This window comes from Stegostoma tigrinum, chromosome 13 (assembly GCF_030684315.1).
Source record: "Stegostoma tigrinum isolate sSteTig4 chromosome 13, sSteTig4.hap1, whole genome shotgun sequence".
Classification (NCBI taxonomy): domain Eukaryota; kingdom Metazoa; phylum Chordata; class Chondrichthyes; order Orectolobiformes; family Stegostomatidae; genus Stegostoma; species Stegostoma tigrinum.
In genome coordinates, this window is record NC_081366.1 from 37,937,677 (window position 1) to 37,963,146 (window position 25,470).

General features: G+C 39.2%; 1 protein-coding gene across 1 annotated transcript; it reads right to left on the minus strand.

The window, feature by feature from the left end:
- Positions 1-2,305: 2,305 nt before the first annotated feature.
- Positions 2,306-25,452, minus strand: LOC125458082 (eukaryotic translation initiation factor 4E-binding protein 3-like). The gene is made up of 4 exons (XM_048542960.2): positions 25,167-25,452; positions 24,608-24,766; positions 17,214-17,390; positions 2,306-2,953 (listed from the first exon to the last, which is right to left on the minus strand). The coding sequence occupies exons 1-4, from the start codon at positions 25,174-25,176 to the stop codon at positions 2,922-2,924; spliced, it is 378 nt and encodes a 125-aa protein (XP_048398917.1). The 5' UTR covers positions 25,177-25,452; the 3' UTR covers positions 2,306-2,921.
- Between the last annotated feature and the right edge of the window lie 18 nt (positions 25,453-25,470).

The following is a 25,470-nucleotide window of genomic DNA, read 5'->3' on the forward strand; positions in this document are numbered from 1 at the left end:
CCTGAGGTGTGGTGACCCTCAGCTCAACTCCGTGCCACTTTTCTATTTCTATTGACAGAGTAGGACTATACTTTCACCTAGTTCATAGAGATTTATTTGTGATTAGAATTGTAAGAAATAATAATCCTCGTTGAGGAGAGAATGCAACGAGCGTTTTCTGTTAACTTGGTTCCATCAGAGAAGTAAAGTGGGGACACTGTGTACTTTGATTTAAATCATCAATTCTTTCCGGTGACCGGGGATTGTGGGGCTTAAGGATCACTGCACTGATAGAACATTTAATAATACCATTTGAAATAACATCTAATAACCTTTAAAAAAGTTTGAAAGGAATAGCTGCCAAAAATTAATGGGTTGTTGTTTACATTTGGAGAGCTGAAAAGTGATTAAAGTACATGAATCTAGGAGGTTAATCAGTAAGACTTAAAAATTTGTATTATGTAAACAGCCAGAAAAAATACAGAAGTACAGGCTATAGGGTGATATAGCTGGGCTGATCAAATAGGCAAAATAATGGGCAAATCAAATTTAGTCCTGAAATGTGTGGTGTGATGCATTTAGTGGTGGGGAATAAAGGTTAGGCAGAACACACTGCATTGTAGGACCCTGTGATATACAAAGGATCAGAGGGACCTTGGCATGCAGGTCTATAAACTTTGAAGGCAACAGGAAAGGGTGGATAAGGTGGTTAAGGCAGTACATAGGTAACTTGCTTTTCTTAGTTGTGGCACTGAGTACAAGAACAAGGGGGTTATGATGGAGCTCTCTAACATGTCAGGCCACTGCTGGAATATTGGATACAATTCTGATTGCCACACTGTGGGAAGGATGCGATTGGAAAAGAGAGGGTGCAAAGGAGATTCACAGGATGTTGCCTGGGCTGCTGGGCTTCAGCCAAGAGAGACTAGATAGGCTGGGATTATTTTCCTTAGAGCAGCCAGTGAGGTGGGAAGACACACAATTGAGGTGAGCAAAAGTATGAGGAGGCATAGATAAGGTAAATATATTTAAAAATCTCTTTTCCCTTAGTAGAGGAATCAATAACCAGGAAGTATAGATTTAAGGTGAAGGACAAGAATTTAGAGGAGACATAGGGAAGGCCTTTATCATCTAGAAGGTGATGGGTGCCCAGAACTCTGTCTAATAGGGTGACAGAGGCGGAAACCATCGTAACATTTTAGTGTTTTGTTTTCACTTAAAGTTCCAGAACATACGAGACTACAGACCAAAAACAGGAAAATAGGCAAAGATAGATGGGTGCTTACTGACCGGCAGATACAATAAGCCAAAAGAGTCCTTTTCCATGCTCCAAGTCTGATTCTACAGTGTAGATTTTCTCATGGAAGAATCGGGACCATTTTTAGAAAATCTTAGGAGGAAACACCCTTAGCTTGGACAAGTCTTTCACTTTTAGTTTCAGTATGTGTCAATTCTATAGACCTCATTGTTGATGTTGGATGGGTGAAGCATTTCCTTGAAAAAAGCAAAGGTAGTTTAGATTTTAAAAAACAGATTGTCTCAGAATAAGAAGCTTAGTAATAGTTCCAGACCAGATGTGTTTGGGTAAAGCCCTGAAGCTGAGAACATTTAAGCTCAGGTTTAAGAAGAGTCCTAAAAGAAACTATTATATTTTTCAGACTGGGAGGTGAGGTAAAATTAAGCCTATAGAGTGTCTTTTTGATTCAAAATGTTAACTCTTTCTATCTCCATAGATGCTGTGAAACCTGATCTCTAGCATTTTCTGTGTGTATCACAAATAGTAGTATTTGGTTAACAGTATCACATTATGCCAATAGCTGCCATGCTCCCTGTAATAACTACAACAACCCTGCTTCAAAACCTCTTCAGTGTCTGTGGTTATAAAAGGAAAATGCAAGATTTTCTTTTGCTTTCAAACAATATCAATAGTTTTACAAGATGAAGAAAATGCTGCTATTTAATACCAAGATTCAACTTTGATTAATTCTTTGGCATTAGTTGATGAAGATGATATTTAAATAAAAACCATTACCAATCCAATTTAACAGGTTTCAGAAAACAGGAATAAAATCTGAATTGTACGAAATGGCAGACACATCCGAGTGTTTGATCAAGCAACCCATAAATGAGAAGGAGCTTGCAAGTGAACTATCAACGGTTAAAAATCCATTCCCCAGGCCACAAACTCGATAGCATCCAATGAGACAGCAGTGAGTTTATTATAAACAAGTTGCCTTGGAAACAAGAGTGACATGTTTTGAAAAGTACTTCATTGGCTGTCAAGCACAACAGGATTTTCTGAAGTTACGAAAAGATGCTAAGTAAATGTAAGTATGTTCTTTCTTTATTTACAGTTTTGTGTACATAAATGTGGTTTACATAAGAATCTCAGATACAAGGCAATAATATTGCAGGATCCTTATTGAGGTCAGCACTCCAATTACAACCATAACAAAACCTGCACCATTAACAGCAGGATCAATATACCACCCATTTCCCATGCTGTTATTAATTCACAGTTATGCCCACCACAGCATATTCAAGTTAGAACTGCTCGAGAATGTAGGGTGTTTTTTGAATGATTAAATCAGCACACCAGATACACTAGGTCACCAGTCTTATTGCAGCGAGATGATATGGGCTACTGGATCCTTTACAGTCAGTTAAAAACTTGTAAAGCCAGTAAGAAGGAATTAAAGACCAAGTCAACCATTAATCCAAACTTTTAGCAAAAGACAAGTTTACAATATCTCCTGCAGAAAAGCAGCATGTAATAACAAGCACCAATTTAATCACCCTTCCCCAACTGTAAAATTAGTGAATGTACAAAGTATTATACTTCCACTGCTGAAGACATCAGCTTCACAAATTTTCAGGTTAATTGCTCCTCAAACAAAAACTGCTTCTGTCAAGAGAACAATCCTTTTCTTCCAGGAGACAGCTTAAATATCCATTTCAAATTGAGCATCATCAGCTAGAAATCAAAAAGAGAAAATTAACATTTTACCTTTGGTCTGAAGCCAGCCCTTAAGTATTTAGCATCATTTGATGAGTTCAAAAACTTAAAAATGACCATTTCAAGCAGCAAAATAGGGGGCTACATGAAATTGCTCGATTACATTTTTTTTTAAAAACAGGAAAGCTTCATTCCCTTTGCTTGATCTCCCAAACATCATATTTTGGGAGCACCGAATTCCTAAAATGCATTTCCACAAATGGCATTTCCAGCTCAAAATCTTCATTTCCGTTTGGGTCAGACTATATCTCAATCCCTGTAAACGAATGAATTTAACCTCAAATTCAAATACTGAATAGTTAATTTTATTTTTATACAATGTTTTGTTTGAACAAAACCCCAAATGTTGCACATGGGATAGCACATTCTATTCCAAGCAATGCTCAAGCAGCTGATTTCAGCTCTGCTTAAATAAAACTTCTACAGCACATGAAATAACATGTTTTCTTTGGTCGATAAAGATAAGCAGTAGCATCATGTCCTCAGTTAAAATACCAGCTATCAACAGCTTATATTTCATCAACAGATTACTGGAAACCAGAATGAAAAACTCACAGGCCATGTAAAAGCTTTGGGAATATCTCAAAATGTACAAAAATAAAACAATTACTTTGAAGATAAACCTGACATAAGCAAACGAAAATCACTGGCTGCAATTTATCACTTTTGGGTTGGTTGGTAGGTTAAGACACAAAATACACTGCAGTAATTTTTAAGCTTGTTACCTTTCCAAGACCCAATACATCAGTGATGTTTTCTTAACAAGAAGATGTTTTCGATACACTTTGCATCGATTCTCGTTGAGTACTAATCATCCTCTAGTATCTCCTCCCACATGTTGTTCTTCACGCTAAAACTTGACATCAAAGCTAAGAAAATTTTAAGGCCTTTACATGTTTTGGTACGGCCATCACACTCAGGAAACTAGCCTCATTTCTCACTTGCCTTTCTGATCCTCCCTCCAACCACACTTTTTTTTAAAACCAAAAGTGTGACCATTTTACCTTTTACTCTAAGACTAATCAGGAAACCACCCTGGAAGCTTCCCAGCTTCAGTGAATACTATTCTAGGTTGCATATATTTTTCACCAACCTGTCCAGACATGTCACCTAGAACTTATTACCCAGAGATAAGGGCATGACAAGAGACCTTCATTCTGGGTTGCACATTTGTCTTTTGAACTAGAGACAAAATCCAGCCATAGAATAATTATATTGATACTTTTCATTTTGATAATGACTTGGAAACATTTAGCACAAGTAGATTTTTCAAAATTCAAGTCCCTTACACAATAAGTGGTTGTGTGAAACCTGTACTTTCCAGAAAGAAACTCCTGTCATCAAAAGAAAATTGCACATTGAAATGTGAGAAGTACATTTAAAAAGCATAAATTTAAAATTTCCAGAGAATATATGATGCTTAAAAAAACTGAATGCATTTGGTAAATTACTGAACAACGCAGAACCCATTGTATATGGTGACCTCTCCAGGAACACTACAGTCAGATGCCAGTAGTTGCTGGTCAAAGCAATTCCGCTGTCTTCCAAATCATGCCCCAACTTTCTTGGAACTTCATGTCTGAATCCTTCAGTTAGGCTCCTGCCTATCAGAGCACTGACACTGTTCTGAGCAAATTCACATACTTCTGTGTAAGAAGGTACCCTCGTCAACCTTCCTGGCCTGTCTGCAGCTTTTAATAGCTGTGATCACTCCATTCAATTCCAAATGCTTGTCCACGAACTTGCTGCTATGTGAACAGCACTCACCCCCATTCCATTCTTATCTAACTAGTAACAGGAAACTGGCTGTAATGGCTTCCCTTCCTACATCTGCGCTATCACCTCTGGTAACCCCAAAGATCTGTCTTTGGAAACTTGCTATTTTTGATCTACATGATGTCCCTCAGTAATATCATTCTAAAACACAGCAGTTTCAAAAGGAAGAGATAATGGGAACTGCAGATGCTGGAGATTCCAAGATAATAAAATGTGAGGCTGGATGAACACAGCAGGCCAAGCAGCATCTCAGGAGCACAAAAGCTGACGTTTCGGGCCTAGACCCTTCATCAGTGATGAAGGGTCTAGGCCCGAAACGTCAGCTTTTGTGCTCCTGAGATGCTGCTTGGCCTGCTGTGTTCATCCAGCCTCACATTTTAGTTTCAAAAGGAAAGTCGCCGGAAAAGCTCAGCAGGTCTGGCAGCATCTGTGACAGAGAAAATAGAGTTAACATTTCCAGTCTGGTGTTTCTACATGACCCCTGACAATCCATTTTACCTTAAATCCACCTCTCTTGACTGTCTTTGAACAATCAGGCTGGTTATCCAACATTCAGTACAGGATGAACAGAAACTTCCATGAAGGCATTCCTGGGCTGGCTTTCCAAAGATCTAAACTCAAGGTCATCCAAAATGCTGCGGTTTGCATTCTGAAGGATTTTTCACCCATAGCCCCTAAGCTCACAGAACTACACTGGCTCCTGGTTCAGCAATATCTCAATTTTTAAATCTCAAATTCACTTACAATTCCTTGCGTGGTTTTGCCACTCCCTATTTCTGGAGTGTCTCTCAGCTCCATAACTCACCAAGGTACTTCTAGAATTCTGGTTTCTTAAGTGTTACTGATTTTCATCATTCCATCATTGGTGGCTGTCTTCAGCTAGCAAGGGCTGAAAGTGCTATAAATGCCTCCAGTCTAAACCTTCCAAGGTCACAGTCCTTCTGTTTCTGGCCTCTTGGGCATCCTGATTTTAAATCAGACTATCATTAATGGCTTGTCTTCAACTGCCTAGGATCTATGCTCAGCAATCTTCAGCATTTCTCTTTCCTTATTTAAGATGTTCCTTCAAACCCAATTCTTTCACCAAGCTTTCGGCCAACTGCATCTCTGTAGAATGTTGTCTCTTGTTATTTTATAATGCTCCCGAGAAGTACCTGGAGACATTTTACTACATTAAGATGCTATACAAGTAGAAGTTATTGCTTCTGTTCTTCTTGCATCAACTTCACATTTGAAGCAAAGTGACCAGCCGGAGAATCAAAGTAGCGATATTAAAGTCCTGATTGACTGACATAAACCTGTTAAATTGTAACTCTATTAAAGGTACAACGATCAGTTCTGAAATGTTTACTGCACAAGTTGCAGTTCACACACCCACTATAAATATCAACTTGCAGACTTTAACCTTTCCCCATGACTGTTTTGAAGTGCTTGATTAACAAAGTTCCGGGTCATATGAAATCATTTCACACATGCCCATCAGGAGTGTAAAAACTACAAATAACAAGGTGAGTGAAATATGCCACAGCAGACTATTGAAAGAAAATGATTGTCATCAATATTATTAACATATTTCATGTTTTAAAAATGACCCTGCCAAAAATAGAACAGGGCAAAGGAAAACTTTTTTTCCCCCCCCCAGTATTTCACCACCACTGGTTAAACTTCCTCCAGGACAGCATAATGCCATAGCCCTGAATTCACAGCCCTGACCACATTCCAGTCTTTCATCAAGTTTATCTTTTCCACGAGACTGTGCCTCCTCAACCATTTTCCCACTAAACTGCTGGCCACATAGCTTTGTTGTTACCAGTGTTAGCTGATACTTTAACGATTCTCTCCCTTCAGGTGCTATAGTCATTGCCTTTAAGTTTTCAATCAACTGTCTGTTCTTCAAAAAAAAAGCAAACCCTCAGTTCCTTCATCTTTGCACATTACCGCTCTATTCCAGCCTCCGCTTCCTCTCCAAAGTCCATGATAAATGTGGGATTATGGGGACAGGGTGCGGGATGTGGGTTTGCATGGGATGCATTTGGTGGGGGGGTCAGTACTGACTCAATGGGCCAAATGGCCTCTATCTACATGCTGTAGCTTCCTAAGTGCTTTGCAATCTTTCCTAGATTTCATCCTGTCACAGCTCTGATGACACTCTCAGTGGGATTCAGACAAAGATGAAGTCTCTTTCTTCATTGTTCACAACAACCTTTGACCATCCTTCACCAATGCCCCTTGACTTGCTGTCTAGCTGGCTGAGACTCCTCTAAGCCCCATTACAAACACCCTCCAGCACTACCCCAGAGGACCCCCAAGGATTTGGTGGCACGGTAGCACGGTTTTCAGCAATGCTACCTCACAGCACCAGGGATGCAGGTTCAACTCCACATTCAGGCAACCGTCTGTGTGGAGTTGGCACATTCTCCCCATATCAGCATTTCCTCTGGGTGCTCCAGTTTCCTCCCAAAGTTCAAACATGTGCAGTTTAGGTGGACTGAGCATGCTAAATTGCCCATATAGTGTCCAGGAAATGGCAGGGTAGATGGATAGGCCATGATAAATATGGCATTACGGGGATAGGGTAGGGGATGTGTGTCTGGGCAGAATGTTCTTTGGAGGGTTAGAGCACACTCAGTGGGCCAAATGGCCTCTATCTGCACTCCAGGGATTTTATAATTTATTCCTGGCCTTATTTTTCTCATTTACGTCCAGGTGATATTATTCATAAAAGCAGCTTCAGTTTCTACATGTACAAAGGCTAGACCCAGCTTTACCCGACTATTCTCAAGCTAGCTAACTAGCATATACATTTACTTGGTTTGATTTCACTCGTGCTATCAAATAAGTGTTGCACGTCTCACAATGATAATATTACAACAGCCTTGCTGATATCCAATGCTGGATTAGCAGAAATTTGCTCCAAATAAATATTAGATAAACAACAAAAATTATCATCAGTAACCATCACAAGCTCCATTCCCTCACGTTCAACTGCATTCCTCATCCTGAGGATTGTCTACGGCTGAATCTGACTATAACCTTGGCATCATATTTGATTCCAAGATGAGCTTCTGACCACAATCCGCACCAATGCAAAGATTAATCACTTTCAGCCTATAACATTGCTCAACTCTGGCTGCCTCAGATCCTCTGATACTGAAACCTTCGTTTATACCTTTATTATCTCGAGATTTAACACAGTACTGGCAGACCTTTGCATTCTACACTTTGTAAACATGACATAATCAAAGCCTCTGCTTTTTGAGCATTATTTCATACTAAGTCTCTTCACCCATCAGCTCTGGATTCACCAATACATTAGCTCCCAGTTAAGCAATGCCTTGATTTAAAATTCTCATCCTTGTTTTCCCATTTCTCAATGGTTTCGCCCCTCCTGATGCCTGTATTCCCTGCCAGCCCCAGAGCCGTCTCACATATCTGCCCTCTAATTCTGGCCCTTTAACATTCCAATTTTAATCACTTGACATGGAGGAGTGATTAAGGTCTGGAATTCCTTCCCTAAATCTTTCCCTTTCTCTTTTCCTCTAAAGCAGCCCTTCCAATTTACTTCCCCGATCCTAATAATGATCAGTGTTAAATTTAGTTTTATAATGGTCCTGTGAAGCATCTTTGAATATTTTACTTCACTTAAGGTGCTACATAAATATATGTTTTGTTATTGTTGAGTGGACTGAAATCTATTTGTGATCAGAGGCTTAGTTTGCATTTACGTTCCCCACATCCTGAAGATTCTAAATCTGCATCAGAGTGCAGCTAAATTCTCAACATGACAGCTTTGAATCATGTAGAGGTTTGTTAGTTCTGGCAAAATCCCATCCCACTAATATTTTTCTAAGTACTCCCATCCAGATTTTAAGTTGGGTAGAGGTGGAGGGTCAGTTACACCATGACTGGTTGGAGCAAGTTTTGGTGTGAAATTTTTTTTCAGATACATATTTTCCCCTCTCAAACCCTTCCTCCTGTCACCACCCCGGCTCTTCACAGCCTACAGATACAACTTTATGCGCACATCTTTTAAAATGGAATCAGTGTCTTGTTTAGCTGTTCAGTTATTTACACATAAGATTCCCTCAGGTATTAATCTTAACATCTAAAATTACAACAAGATGTTGATCATGAGGGATAAAGATAAGGTGAATGACAGGTGTCTTTTTGCATATGGGGGGAATTTCAAGAACAGGGGCATATTTGTAAAGTGAGGCGGGAAAGATTTAAAAAGGTCAGGAATGGCAACTTTTTTTTTAAATCGAGAGTGGTTTTTGTGCAGAATGCATTTCCAGAGGAAGTGGTGGATTCAAGTTCAATACAACATTTAAAAGACATTTGGATAAATACATGAATAAGAAAGGTTTGGAGGGGTACGGGCTAAGTGCAGGCAGGTGGTACTAGTTCAGTTTGGGATTATGGTCAGCATGAACTGGTTGGAGTAAAGGTCTGTTTCTGTGCTGCATGACTCTATCACTACAATTTCCAATAATGTCTGTTTGTCTTTTTGTACAAGAGAAAAAGACCAGTGGAAAATTATGAAGAATATTCAACCTATTTTAAACTATTCTGTGTTAAAAGGAGATCATAAACATGCATTTTCTCCCAGTGAATGCAATGACAAGTATGGTTCAGATGTACCTTGGTTTCAACAGCTGAATGGAAACAAATTCAAAAACTGTGACAACTTAAACAACTCAAGCATTTTCAACCTCCAACTCAACTCTCTCATATTACCCTGCTGTCAATTTTTGTCAACACAGTTATTGCTCGGTAAAAAAGGCATTGACAAGGTTCGATAAGGTTCCCCACAATAGGCTATTGTACAAAATGCGGAGGAATGGAATTGTGGGAGATATAGCAGTTTGGATCGGAAATTGGCTTGCTGAAAGAAGACAGAGGGTGGTAGTTGATGGGAAACGTTCATCCTGGAGACCAGTTACTAGTGGTGTACCGCAAGGGTCGGTGTTGGGTCCACTGCTGTTTGTCATTTTCATAAATGACCTGGATGAGGGCGTAGAAGGATGGGTTAGTAAATGTGCAGACGACAATAAGGTCGGTGGAGTTGTGGACAGTGACGAAGGATGCTGTAGGTTGCAGAGAGACATAAATAAGCTGCAGAGCTGGGCTGAGAGGTGGCAAATGGAGTTAATGCAGACAAGTGTGAGGTGATGCACTTTGGTAGGAGTAACCGGAAGGCAAAGTACTGGGCTAATGGTAAGATTCTTACCAGTATAGATGAGCAGAGAGATCTCAGTGTCCATGTACACAGATCCTTGAAAATTGCCACCCAGGTTGACAGGGCTGTTCAGAAGGCATACAGTGTTTTAGCTTTTATTAATAGAGGGATCGAGTTCCGGAACCAAGAGGTTATGGTGAAGCTGTACAAAACTCTGGTGCGGCCGCACTTGGAGTATTGTGTACAGTTCTGGTCACCGCATTATAAGGAAGATGTGGAAGCTTTGGAAAGGGTGCAGAGGAGATTTCCTAGGATGTTGCCTGGTATGAAGGGAAGGTCTTATGAGGAAAGGCTGAGGGACTCGAGGCTGTTTTCGTTAGAGAGAAGGTTGAGAGGTGACTTAATTGAAACATATAAAATAATCAGAGGGTTAGATAGGGTGGATAAGGAGAGCCTTTTTCCTAGGATGGTGACGGCGAGCATGAGGGGGCATAGCTTTAAATTGAGGGGTGAAAGATATAGGACAAATGTCAGAGGTAGTTTCTTTACTCAGAAAGTAGTAAGGGAATGGAACGCTTTGCCTGCAACGTTAGTAGATTCGCCAACTTTAGGTACATTTAAGTCCATCATTGGACAAGCATATGGACGTACATGGTATAGTAGTGTAGGTTAGATGGGCTTGAGTTCGGTATGACAGGTTGGCATGGGCTTGAGTTCGGTATGACAGGTTGGCACAACATTGAGGGCCGAAGAGCCTGTACTGTGCTGTAATGTTCTATGTTCTAAATAATTGAGGTCCAAGTTTTTAAAAACTTGCACCCAACAGTTAAACTCACATTGCCACAGTTGCCCCTTACAGACATTTCAATAGCTGGGTGACCTCTCAAAAATCCACCTGTTTTTCATTACATAGTTCTCAAGTACGTAACTTTACGCAGATCAGAAGTGTTGGCTTGAGTATGTCTGTAATTTTGCAGTATCAGAATTATTTGGTAACTTTTATTAATGATTACAAAATTTAAAGCAAGTTAGTAATAAAAAAATTTACTGATCAATGCTTAGTATATTTGTACTATTTAGAAGCTAGTAGTAACTTGTAAAAATTCAGTGCGAAGTATTGCTATGTAACTTGTCACATACTGATTTATAAAATTAAATGCGCTGTTGCAGTATTACCACGTGATTATTTTTGCAACTGCATCATTAACATGCTGCTTACTGGAGAAACTTTAATTGGATGGGGTTTACTGACTATACTGTTTTGTTATAAATATTAAAGCTTGAATTTAATAATTAATGCCTTTACATTAGCTATTTCCAGGCATTCTGCCATGTAATTAAACCAAAACAAAAAACTATCACAAATCATTAGTAAGACAGACTAGTGGGCGATGCTTACACATTTCAGCAAATTATCTACCGAAAGTGAAGGCTTTCTAGATCATGTAACTTGTTACTCACTAGATTCTGAGACAGAGTACTAATTATCCAATACTGTACATTGGGATCCTTTCATATTACTAAGAAATTAACAAGCCCAAAGCTTTGATATAAAAGCATTCTATTCCTTTCCACAGTTGGGTCTTTCTCATTGCAACCTTAGGTCTTCTCCATGCTCAGACAGTAGATGGATTTAAATTAAAATATGGCGTTTATAACAGCTCTTATTAATCACTAACTTGATGGACAATGCCAGCTATACCTTATGCTTTCCAAAAATATTTATATAAACTTCATTTCATTAAAGTCATAATGCTTCATTATTTGATGGTGATCTTCATGCAGTCAAATCCCCTAAAATGTCAAACTGAGCTGCGCAGCAATCCTGTCAGGCCATAACTAAGGACAAATCATCCTTGGTCAGCACCTCGTCCACACCTTTAACATTCATTCCTCCTGTTGCCAACCCAGAATGGCAGCAGTATGCACCATATACAAGCCACAATGTAGCAAGGCTCCTTTGGAAGCATTTTCTGAACCAGCAAGCTCTACCAGCCAGAACAAGAATAGCAGACATGTGTGAATATTACCACTCGTAGTTTCCTCCAAGCTGAGCATCAGCCGGTCTAGGAAACAAAATGACCTCCACAGCCCTCTGCAGTGGTGAATTCCATAGATTAACCACCTTCTAGCTGAAGAAATTCCTCAACTCAGTTCTAAAGAGTTATCCCTTCACTTGAGGCTTTGCCTACACGTTTCAGTCTCTCCTATTAGTGTAAACATTTTCTCGGTGTCCACTTGATCCAAGTGTCTCAGTATTCTCTAAGTTTCAATTAGATTCCCCCACCACATTGTTCTAAATACCATCAGGTAGAGGCCCACAGTCCGCGGCCGCTCCTCATTTGACAAGTTCTTCATCCCGGAGATCGCTCTTGTAAACCTTGTCTGGGCCCCCTCCAATGCCAGCACATCCTCTCTTAGTTATGGGGTCCAAAACTGCTCAAAATGTTCCAAATGCAGTCTGACCAGAGTCTTATACAGCCTCAACAGTACATCCCTACTCTTGTATTGTGGCCCTTTTGAAATGAATGCTATCATTTCCTCCAAGGTTAACATGTAGGTTTCACTTCACTGTTAGGGAGGCAAAGGCAGCTTACGATCCTTTCTCAAGAAGGATTATGGATGAGCAACAACATTTGACCTTGACTGTGCCGTTTGCATTTTGAACAAATTTAAATAAATGACTGAACAGGGTACTCATTTTTTAAAAAACAGTTAAAGGCTGTTTACATCTCCTTGAATTAAGTAGTTTGTTTGGCTATTTTAGACAGTTGAGGTCTGGAGTCACATGTAGGCTATACTAGTTAAGGATGAGAGGTGACCTTCCCCAAAGGCCATCAGTGAATGAGATGGGTTTTTGTGACAATGATACTTGATGATCATGAGAACTAACTGGAAAGCCAGTGGGAAGCTATGCACACGCTGATCAGTGTGCTAATGCTTAGCTCTATGCATGGATGTTGGAGGCCCGCACACTAGCAGAAAAAAAAGGGAAACATTGGTTGCCATTATTGGCACCAGTTTTATACTCCAAATTCATTAACTAAATAATCCCAAGAGGTCTATAGCTATATTAAAAGGGTGGCTAGGGAGATAATAGGTCCCCTTAAAGATCACACATCGATGTGTGAAGCTACATTAGATAGGGGGATTTTTAATATGTCTCCTCAATGTTTATTGAGGAGAGAATCATGGATGCTTAGAAAATAAGAGAAACAAGTGGGGATGTTACATTTACCAGGCAGGAAGTGTTTGCAGCCTTAAAGTGCACTAAGGTGGCTGAATCCCCTGGTGATCAAGTCCATCCTCAGACATTGTGGCAGCCTAGGGAAGAAATTGCAGAGGCCCTTGCTGAGATTTTCTGTTCATCTTTAGACACTGGTGAAGTTCCAGAAGACTGGAGGGTGGCTAATGTTGTTCCATTGTTTTAAAAAAGATAGCAAGGATAAGTCAGGGAACTGCAGGCCAGTGAACCTGACATCAGTGGTAGGCAAATTATTCAAAAGAATACTGAGGGACAGGATTGACCAACATTTAGATAGTCAAGGTCTGATTGGGGATAGTCAGCATGGATTTATGTGCAGGAAACCATGTCTGAAAAACTCAAAAGATTTGGCAAAGACGTAACTAAGAGAGTAGATGACGGAAGGGCAGCGGATGTTGTCTATATGGACTTTAGTAAGGCCTGTGACAAGGTCCCACATGGCAGGCAAGTCATGAAGGTTAGGTTGTATGAAATCCAAGGAGAGTTAGCTAAATGGATTCAAAACAGGCTCAATGGCAGGAAGCAGAGGGTGATGGCTGAAGGTTGTTTCTCAGACTGGAGTCCTGTGACTAGTGATGTGCCACAGGAGTCTGTGCTTTGACCTTTGTTATTTACATAAATTATCTGGATGTGAATATACAAGGCATTATTAGTAAGTTTTCAGACGATACAAAATTAGTAGGTATTAGTTGACAGTGAGGAAGGTTACCAAAAATTACGGAGGGATCTTGATCAGATGGGGAAGTGGGCTGAAGATTGGCAAATGCAATTCAATACTGGCAAGTGTGAGGTGCTGCACTTTGGAAAGTGAATCCAAAGTAGGATTTACACAGTAATGGGTAAAGTCCTGACGAGTGCCGTTGAACAGAGAGACCTAGGAGTACAAGTACATAGCTCATAGAAAGCAAATTGCAGGTAGACAGGGTGGTGAAGGCGGCATTTAGCATGCTGGTGTTCGGTCGAAGCATTCAGTAAAGGAGTTAGGACGTTATGTTACAGTTGTATAAATCATTGGTGAGGCCACACTTGGAGTAGTGTGTACAGTTTTAGTCACCCTTTTAAGGGAAAGACATAGTTTAACTGGAAGATGTGCAAAGAAGATTTACAAGGATGTTGCCGGGACTGGTAGGCCTAAATTATAGTGAGAGGTTGGCCAGGAGAGGCCTTTATTCCTTGGAGGGTAGGAGAATGAGGGATGTCCTTATTGATGTGCATAAAATCACAAGGGGAATAGACAGAACGAATATGTAGTCTTTTTCCAAGGGACGGGGAATTGAAAGCCAAAGGGCATAGGTTTAAGGTGTGAGGGGAAAGATTTAAAAAGTACCTAACGGGGAACTTTTTCGTGCTGGGAGTGGTGCGTGTATGGAATGGGCTGCCAGAGAAAGTGGTTGAGGCAGGTACAATAGCAACAGTTAAAAACCCTTACTTGGGCCAAATACAGGTAATTGGAACTAGCTGAGTCAGCACTATGGTCAGCATGGACAAACTTGGGCTGAAGGGCCTGTTTCTATGCTGTATTAGTCTATTACTGTAAATCTGAATTTTACTAGCTGTCAGGACAGGAACTGAACCTGTCTCCCAGATCACGGACCTGAGCCACTGCATTATTAGTCCAGTGACAATATCATTACGCTATTCATTTCCAAGTAGAATGTATACTTTTACCATGTTGCATTGACTCAACATAACTATTAAGTTCTTTAAGACTTTGCCCTGCTTGGTTGATGCTCTGTAACAAAAGTTAACATAAATCCTCTTATTAACAGCTTCGATCTTGCAAAGTGGTTTCATTTCAAACCAGGTTGGGTGGGGATTGAAATCTCTTCACATTCTGACAATTGTGGGAAATTGCAAGAGACAATCCACAACATTCTAAATAAAACAAGCAAAACCTTCTTTGAAACAAATGGTAACTGTACCTTCCTCCAACATGAAAGGAACTTTTTTTAAAAAAAACCACGTTTGACAAAACCTAATCAGATCTCACTTGGACCACTCCCAAGTACCAAATTTCGTCAAAGGTTGCCCATTAGTTCTTGAAATATACTGTTGTCAGTAAACGGGCTAAAAAAAAACCTCATCTTACTCTCAATGGTGGAAGTAAGGAGGCAATATTTACAGTTTTTGTCATCTCAATTTAAAAGGACCTTCCAGACATTGTAGAGGTACCGCAGGTTACAGAGACCAGTGCCAGTGACACCTGCAGGCCTGGTGGCCAAGTATGAAAAATGTCCGAAAATTTAGAGAAGTAGATCAGGAAAGGACTAGTTTGGTTCCTGGACTGTCAGGTACAGTGGGTACATGTCCTGTTTTCCACGATGTTTATGATCACAGACAGAAGAAAAATAATCAGCTGTTGCTGGGCTTTACCATTGACATAGCCTCTGAAAGGATGTCACTTTTGTGATGTGACCCCCAACTAGCACAAACAGGTTTGCTGGTGACGTTGGACATAGTTATAACAAAAGTGAACACAAAGGCTGTTTTGAAAGTGGGAAATGAGGTTACAGTTAGTGCTTCAGGTATTTTTAAAGGAATTAACTTATCAAAACCAGCCATACAGTACACAGAGCTGTTCCTGAGAGTTCAGATAACTCTGATTCTGGTAGATCCACACCATCAAGACTGCCATTGGCTGGACTCAGGAGTTCTGCAGAAGTACACCATTTTGATGACGAACAGGTCTATGGAATGTGCTTAGTTTAGTTGGGAGCTGTTTTTGGGTGATAAATCAGTGGCTCACATTTTTAAGGAACTGAAATGCCATTTTAAGTGTAGAGTCACATTGACTGAGTGGGCAGCCCAATAAATCTGAGATCCAAGTTTGTTATATCACCAACTTAATTGATAAGTCATATGTTTAGCATTTATCTATTAATTCACATTCAGTTTATAGCGATTTTTGTTTGATTGCCAAATAAAAGTGACAAAGAGTAAAATCTTGTCCATTTTTTAAAAAAAAATTCAGTATTACATGAGAAGTTTGATTTTGTTTTCTCCACAGGAATCCTAAGAGAGGAGAAAACAGCAGGGCAGCAAATCACAAGAAAGAGCTTTATGGAAACATAAGCCAAGGTTTTTCATAGTCATGATGAGACAATTCAAGAGGAATCTTAAAAGAAATACTGAACAGGATCAAAACAGAAACTCAACACTTTCAAAATTGCTGAGACATCATGATACAAAGATGTAAATTCTCAGTTGTGAAGGGCACAATTTAAGACAATTCACAGAAGGCTATTAGTCTGGAACAGAAGCTATGACAGATTGCTAAGAAGACCTTCCCGAGATGGTAACATTAAATTTAATCAAAACTTAGCTAGATGTCAGATAGAAAATAAGGCCAACATGCAACAAGACTGAGGTCAAATTGAGTGAAGAACAGTCTGCATTTATCTTGTGAACAGAGTCTGAAGAAGCAATTTATAGATCACCTGGATGCATGGATGAGGCATTCTGAGGAAGGGTCACCAGATCTCAAATATCAACTGATTTCTCTTCACAGATGCTGCCAGATCCACTGTGCTTTTCCAGCAATTTCTGTTTCTGTTTCAGATTCTCTCTGGTGTTCTGTTGTTTTATACTATTCATCACTTTGTTTCTCTTTTGCTAGCCTTTAATAAGATTTCTTTTTAATTATAAGTAAAGGAATAATAACGTGAAATATTCTCTGAAATTAATTCTACAGAATTAACTTCAGAGAATATTTCACCTTATTATTCCTTAAGTTAATTCTGTAGAATCCCTAGAGAGTGGAAACAGGCCCTTCAACCCAACAAGTCCACACCGACCCTCAGAGCATTCAACCCAGGCCTATTCCCCTACAACTCACCTAATGTACACATCCCTGAACACTGGGCAATTTAACATGACAAATCCACCTAGCCTGCAGATCTTTAGACGGTGGCAAGAGTTTTAAAAAATGTTGTACTATTTCCCCCTAAATTCAAAAAGTTGGTTTCGAGTTTTCTAAAACTTAAGAGATTCATTCTCACCTGGAGTTTCTTTCTCTGTCTCTGCTTCAAGTTCTTTGAGTTCGTCAACTTTAGCTAGAGTTGAGTGTTGTGGCATAGTTACACCGGGGATCTGAGGAAGATAGGATGGCGGTGTCCGAGCAAGTGGAGAATTTCTACATTCCAGCAAGAATTTGCGGCCGTAGACAATCCGTGTACCTGGCAATAAACAGTGATAATATTTTGTTTCTATTTTCTTTCATATTTGCTCATTTATTGAGACACTCATTGTAACATAGACAATAACATACCTTGACAGATACATTTATTGACACAACTTCCCTGGCTACCTATGCAATAGCAAAAGGCTTTTTTTTAAATAAACTGTAAACTTGGATTATCAGAAGAAACTCCTACAGATTATTTCATTCTTGTATCATTTGAAGATAGTAGCAAAGAGATTGCTTTCAATGATGTAGCAGCTTCTGCAATGTCATATCGGCCTAATGCCAATAAATTATTTGTTTTTAAAAGAAACTGCAGTTAGTATGACAATGCAGGGGCAAAACAGGACAGGAGGAATAAATGACTTCTTAGTCCGTTTCTGGCAGTGGCTGAGGGATAGATGTTCACTGGACAGATTCAGTTCTCTTGAACACAATGCCATGAATCTGGGGTTTGTTTAGTAGCTCAATGAAAAAAACTACATATCCAAAAATATAGCAGCTCCCATGTATTATATTGTATTGAAAAATCAGTTTAGATTATTTGTTCCACCGCCTGAGACACTTAGACCCACATCTCTCTGATTCTAAGGCTAGCACTGAGCCACATTGATACAAATAACCAAATAGTAGCCTTGATTTAGTTTTCAGAGAACAGGTATTGATCCTGAAACTTTCCTACTCTGAACATTCATCTTATAAATATTTATTAAATAGAGGGACTGACTGGGATTACAAATATTGCAAGAAGAAAACTTACAGAACATAGTAGCTGCACACAATGTATCAAGTTTTGTATGTTCTTGTTCAGAATTGAGAAGAAAGTTCTGACTACGTCAGATTTGGGTGCCATGATGAATGATGATCCTTTTTCTTACTGCATGTGAGTGCATTAATTGTAGAAGAAAGAAGTGACAATGCACCATCCAATTGCAATTATCCTTAAATATAGAGAATTGAAGGATATCAACAGGACTAGCAGTCAGATGATTATCTAGCAAAATGGAATGGTCTTACAAATGCCCATTAACTCAAGTACTAAATATGGTGAAACCCAGATTCTGGATCCTATCATATATGGTTGGAATCATACAACAGCCACAGCACAGAAGAGGGGCATTTGCCCTATTGAGCCATGTCAATTCTCTGGAAAGGTAGCATAGCTGGTCCCATTTCTGGTAGCTCTAAACTGTTTTCCTTGTCCAATTTTCATTTTCTTTTAACAGCTAGGACTGAATCCACCTTCAAGATCCTCTCCAACGCAGTGCATTCCAGCCCAAAATTCATCTGCTGCTTTTCAATCTTGTAAATTACCTCAATTACATTCTTTGGTTTTCAACACTTCTAATGCCATTAATCTGCCTTTCAGCTCTGTCTAAATTCCTTACAATTTATAAAACACCTTTATCAAGTCTCCTCTCAAGCTTGTTTCCAAAAGAATGAACCCAGTTCATCCAATCAATTTACATAACTTAAATTCTTGAAAATTATTAAACAATCACAAGCTGTGTTTCTTCTGTTTTCACTTTCAAGTTATAATTAATATTAAAAGTTGCATATAATCGGAGCAGTGAACTAGAATACTTACATAGCACTACAAAATGACATAAGTTAAGCATGTCACCCCACACTATAACTTATCTTTGAACCGAGAACTGGCTGAAAGTGATGTCGAATGGAATATCAAAGTTATCACTGCCTTGACATTTAAAAACACTCCTTTTGGTAGTCCCAAGTGACACTTTCATTTAAATTACTGTTTTAAAACATTGCAGTTAGTGTGCTACAATGCACTATTATTGCAGAGGCAAAATAGGAGAGGAGTAGTAAATAACTACTTAGTCTGGTTTTGGAGTTGGCTGAGGGGTAGACGTGATAAAGACTTGATTCTCCTCAAGTTGACACCAAGGAATTGTGGTTTTTGTTTTGTAGCTCAAATGACATATCCAAAAATCCACAATCTCCATGAAAAGGAATTTACCAAAATTTCTTTCCCATTTCAAAACCAAAGGAACAATGTGCAACTCTGTCAATCACAAGTCACAGTTTATATTTGGATGCAGGTTTAAAACATTGGATCTTCTACTTGGGAAAATTATGCACATTTTATATTGAAGTTTACCTGAAAAACAATGGTCTTTAAATTTCACAACAAAGCTTTTGCTTCTTTACATAAAGATCACAAAATCTAAAATGCAGTTGTGGGCCAACATCTGAAATGATTAAACTATCAATTGGCATGAAAAGATCCATTGCCCTGTATTATTTCCCACTGCATGACAACTTGTTTTCAAAAGAAAGCTACTTTTGATTAGTAACTATTAAGTGAATGCTTGCATGTTCACTCAGAAAAAGATGGAAAGATCATAATCCCTTTCATTTAATATTTTTAAAGGTTCACTTGAATAGGATTAACTTCCAAAAATACATATGACGACACAAAACATGTTACAAATGCCTTGGCTGACCATGAGCCTAACATGAACCACTTTGTTTTTGGCAGTTACAAGTAATTCAATTTATTTTTGTGTTTAATAGAACAGTAAACCAACAAAAAGTGCTTGCATCATCTACATCACTCAGAAGATATACCTTATCAGCATATGTAAGAATGTCAAAACCTTGCACTTCAAATAAGGTGCTCCTACAGTCACATAACTTATAATTCATGAAATGCTCATTCTTGAACTTGTCATTCATATTTAATCTCCATCCTGAGCGAAAGAATGAATACCACAGGTAGATTAACAACCCAATATGGGATTTGAACATTGCTCAAAATTGTCTGGCATTGTATGCTAAACAGTTTAACTCAAAACATCTGGCCTCTCATAACCATTTCTATCTTTTCATATACTGTACACAGTTTTTGCACAGCAATTGTGCAATATCAGTGACACAACAAAAAAAGTAAAAGTTCTTTTTATTTTTAGACTCAAACAGCAGAGTAAACTGTAACCAAAAGTCTGTAATCCCTAACAGTTGATAAATCAGTTGTTACATTTGCATATGAACAGTTCTTTGAATTAACCTCAAGCTTTACACTGAAAGTTAGGGAACACTAGAATCATTGAACAGAATCACTGAATCCGCAGTGTGCAAACATGTTTTTTTTCAGCCCAACGGGTCCACACTGACCTTCTAAAGACTAGCCCACCCATACTATTCCCCATAACTCTTATTTCCTGTGGCAAATGCATGTAACCTATGCATCCCTGAACACTATGGGCAATTTCCCATCGCTAATCCACTTAACTTGCGCATCTTTGGACTGTGGGAGGAAACCAAAGCACCTGTGGAAACCCACGCAGATAAGGGAGAACATACAAACTCCACAGTGTTGTCTGAGGTTCAAATCAAACCCAACTCCCTGGTGCTGTGAGGCAGCAGTGCTAACCACTGAGCCACCGTGCTGCCCTAGGAGTTCCAGTGCGATAAAACTTTAGCAGGTAACATGCCTTACATCAGGATAGACTAACTGTCCCGACTTAACAGCATTAGTCACTACTAGTCAAGAAAAAGAGAAAACTGTTTAATAACAGAACACTTACAACTGTATTCATGCAATAATTTTACACTATCAATCTTTACAAAAGTGGTTTACAAGTCTTCTAATCACCAGTGACAACTGAAAATATTTCAAAAAAATTTCAGGAGTTGAAGTATACAAAATAAACTATGTTGTATCATAAAAACGGAATCCAGCAAATACAATGAGCAGAATATGCGTTATTTATTCTAGTAAGAAAATTTAAAAACTGCATTGGAAAATCAGATGTGAACAACTTCCATAAAACTGGGACCAGCTAGTTTTAAAATAGGTTTTTCTAAAAAATGAAATTACAAGTAATCAAAAAGGTACCCTTTATATTGTACGTTTCATGTAAATTTAATATTGGGTAGTTTGAGGACCCTCTTTGCAAACATATTTTGAAATTAAATAATCTCCTTGTCACAATTTCAACGTTTAGCAGACTTGTGCTTTGTGTATTATCGATTCAACCAGTGCATACATTGGGAAAACACTGAACTAGCTATGGCAACAACTCCAGTAAGGACATTATAAAACAAATCGTTTTCCTGTTGTAAGGTAGGGAATTAGTTGGAATAATGCAGAATTTGAGGTGTGATCTGGGTTCATGCCAGCATGATATCTACAGGTTACAATTTTCTGATGTTATGCATTTCTATCTCAAATTATGGTTTTTGTTTGCTGTCTGCATGATTTTGTTTTACTTTAGGTTGAAGCAGTTAATCTTGCATTTCAATTGTACTTAATAAAATTCTGAGAAAGATAGTTTCTTCCTGCTTTGTCTGTCTAAAAGTCAGACCAATTCCTCTTTCTTACAGCTCAAATAATAGATCTCAACTAGATTAAGGAGAAACGTGGCCTGTAACTACAAACAGAACATAATCCAAATTGTGAGATAGCAAGAACTGCAGATGCTGGAGTCAGGGATAACAAAGCGTGGAGCTGGAGGAACACAGTAGGTCAGGCAGCCTCAGAGAAACAGGAAAGCTGATGTTTTGGGTCAGAACCCTTCTTCAGAAAATCTTTTTGAGGACGGGTCCTGACCCGAAACACGTCAGCTTTCCTGTTCCTCTGAGGCTGCCTGGCCTGTGTGTTCCTCCAGCTTCACATCTTGTTTTCTTATAACCCAAGTTGTTATGCATTATAAAGACTGCACATAGGCAAAGTTACAGCTGACACACTAACTGTAAAGAAATGTGAGTAACTTGAAACATTTTGAAGTGAACTACAAAATTATACATTAAAATGCATTACCTGCTACAGCATATTATTCAGGCTCAATTAGCCTCAAGCAAATACACACTGCAAAGAGAAAAATAATAAGATCTACCTGAAACAACTAACTTGTGCCCACATTTTCCTATATTACAGCACAGATTAAAATTCAAGAGTAATTAACCGCAGTTAAATGAGCTTAGGGGATTCCTAAAGATGCTATATAAATGCAAATCTTTTTGGTTATTATTCCTCAACTACATGAAATAGTTGTAAAGAAAGTTGCAACTTACCATATTGTAATAATATGGAAACAACTGTAAGTTATAAATATAGAATAAGATCATTTGCCAACCAAGTGGGCTGCTTTGTTCTGGATGGTGTCAAGCTTCTTGAGTGTTGTTGGAGCTGCAGTCATCCAGATAACTGGGGAATATTCCATCATACTCCTGATGTATGCCTTCTGGATGGCTGTCAGGCTTTGGGGAGCCAGGAGGAGAGCTACTGCAGGATTCTTAGCCTCTGAACTACTCTTGGAGCTGCAGTATTTGCATATCAGTTCAGTTTCTAGTCAATGACGATCACCAGGATATTGACAGCTGGAGGCTTCATTGAAAAGTATGCCATTGAATGTCAAGAGGCAATGGTTAGATTCTTTCGACAGATGGACATTTATATATGTGTAAATATTTGCATCACTTTAAGCTTGATCAAATAAAAAAGTTGAACCTTTTTGTATTTTATCGATGTAAATCTTCATTTTAGCCTCTCAAAACCTCAACAGCCTTCCTCTAATATGAGCATTAACAGTGAACATAACATACTTTGCCCAGTGTGTTCATATTTTGCCCACTGCAACTTCAAATCCAATCAACAGAAGCACATCATGTTACTTCCTTCTCATGTCACTTCCCCTTGGCTTTCATTTGGGCAAGTGGTCTGCTCACAGTAATCTAATAAATTTAGAAGTATTATAAATCTGCATGGCATGTTTGAAACTGTTCAACATGCCATACTCTTCTGCTTAAAATCAGAGTGAAATTCAATATTGTAATCTAATTCTCATTATCGACATTCCTAGAGTACATGATGATATCATGCTTTGTCCCAGGCATTTTGCTGCATGAATCTAAGGTGCACCATCAAGCAGTCATTACAAAATATGGATCCAAAACAATTCCATTTGTAAAGTTTGCACAAGTTACAACAATACCTTTGAATACTCCTGAATACGCTCTAGGCAATACAGTATAAGCAAACTAGGAATAGCAGTTTATTGACATTGCTGCACTGCATTTCTACTTATCACGTGTGAGAGGTCCAGTAACAAATCTTGCCCAGGATGTTGCCAAGCTTAGTGTTGTTGGAGCTTCACTCATCCAGGCAAGCAGGGAGTTTTCCATCATATTCACGACTGGTGCCCTGTGGATGGGGAGCTAGGCGAGTTATTCACTGCAGGGTTCCCAGCCTCTACCCTGCTCTTGTAGCCACGATATATATGGTCTAGCAGTTTTTGGGCAATGGTAAACACCACATGTTCATAGCAAAGATTCAGTGATGGTAGTGCCACTGAAGGTCAATGGTTAGATTCTCTCTTTGTGGAGACATATATTTACGTACATAAACATTTGTATCACCGAAATCTGTAACGTCTTCATTACGTTCCACCAAAAAAAACATGGGTTTAACAAAACTCACATTAGAATTGTCCTCTGCAATTCCAGCCCATTCGATCAGATCTCCTAAATTAACTTCAATCTGACAGTGAACAAAATGATTACTGATTTAAATTTTATTTAGCTGCTTACACACCGATTATCATCGTTCTAGTGCTGCAGCTCGAAAAACCAGCTGATTGAAAGTGCATAAAAAGTGAAACGACTTCCCTTCCAAAGTTCCCTAATTTTTTTTCCAGAATTTTTCCTAGATTCGAATAATTCAGAGTTCAGGTCCAGTGGTTGGGAAGTAGTACTTAAAGAAAAAACATTTATTTTTATCTTTACCAAAGAAAATGGTCCTTGTTGCAGTGAAACACGACAAGAAAAGGCTTTTCAGTTTGGGCTGCAGCCCTGGACTCTCGAATAAACAAAGTTTGCATCATGCTTCAAAATATTTACACGCTGACCGATCTTACATGTGACTCCAAGCGACGCATGGCACTTGAACTTAACGCTGCAGAAGACACACAAATCCTTAATTTAAACAATGAATTTTAGCTAAATTGGACTGATTTGAGCTACACCAGAAACGGTGGGAGTGCAAGATCGACCGAGCAGCCCCACGGAACTTTTATTTCGTCCTTTTTCTCGCACCACGACATAGTAAGGAAGGAAAAGCTTAAATAGAAACTCGCGTCTTAAACACTCGTTTCAAACCCATTAAATGAACATTTGCTCAACTGGCAATCACATACAAGTGGCCGTCTAGCGCCAGACTGTCCACACCGTGTCACTTTGTTACATTACCTCCGGGAGTGGTGGAAAACAAGGTGCCGCCCGGTGTACTGCTGTACAAGTCTGGCAGCTGGGACAGATCCTTCATTAGAACTTTGGTGGGGATCGGGCAGCTTTTGCTTGCATGGCAATTTGTAGACATGGCAAACTTGTTTATTGGGTTCTTCTCCCCTGGAAAAACAAGTAACAAAAATAAAAATAAAATAACGCTAGCAGAAGAGGAGAGAGGCACAACTAGAGACGTGACTAAGACGCGCACAACAGCATAAACTGCACAGCTCTAGTTCCGTCAAACCACGTGTGGCTCGGTTCAGTGTCGATAAAGGACGGACATGACGCCGATTGACAGGCAGCAGCTTACAGTCTCTGCAAAAACAGTTCCGAGAAAAGCCTTCGACTATTCATGTGATTCTCCGAACCTCTCCCAAATTAAAATGTACAAATATTTACTAAAACACCTTTGTGCAAACTTGCAATTCACACACACCAATGGCACATTATGGGCCAGATCTTTTAATGCACTTGTATCAAATCAGTTCTACGATAATTTGCAAGTTAAAGGAATGCGTACGTGCACCCATTTGGAATCGCAGTCATTTGAATTCTCAGCGGGCCGGTCATCCTGTCCTTCTCTCGACTTGTCACAGCAAACAGTCCTCACGCTCTGCATTACGAGCTATGGCTAAAATCGGAAGCAGAAAAAGACTTGAACCTCTTTTAAAAAAAGGCTCTCTTCAGGTGTTAGAGATAATGGGAACTGCAGATGCTGGAGATTCCAAGATAAAATGTGAGGCTGGATGAACACAGCAGGCCAAGCAGCATCTCAGGAGCACAAAAGCTGACGTTTCGAGCCTAGACCCTTCATCAGAGAGGGG

What these genes read in the sequence shown, in the direction of transcription:
- LOC125458082 (XM_048542960.2), bottom strand. An exon ending in GTTTTCCACCACTCCCGGAG is followed by an intron (nt 17,391 to 24,607) that starts GTAATGTAACAA and finishes GTTTATTGCCAG; the next exon opens with GTACACGGATTGTCTACGGC. An exon ending in GACAGAGAAAGAAACTCCAG is followed by an intron (nt 2,954 to 17,213) that starts GTGAGAATGAAT and finishes TTTGATTTCTAG; the next exon opens with CTGATGATGCTCAATTTGAA.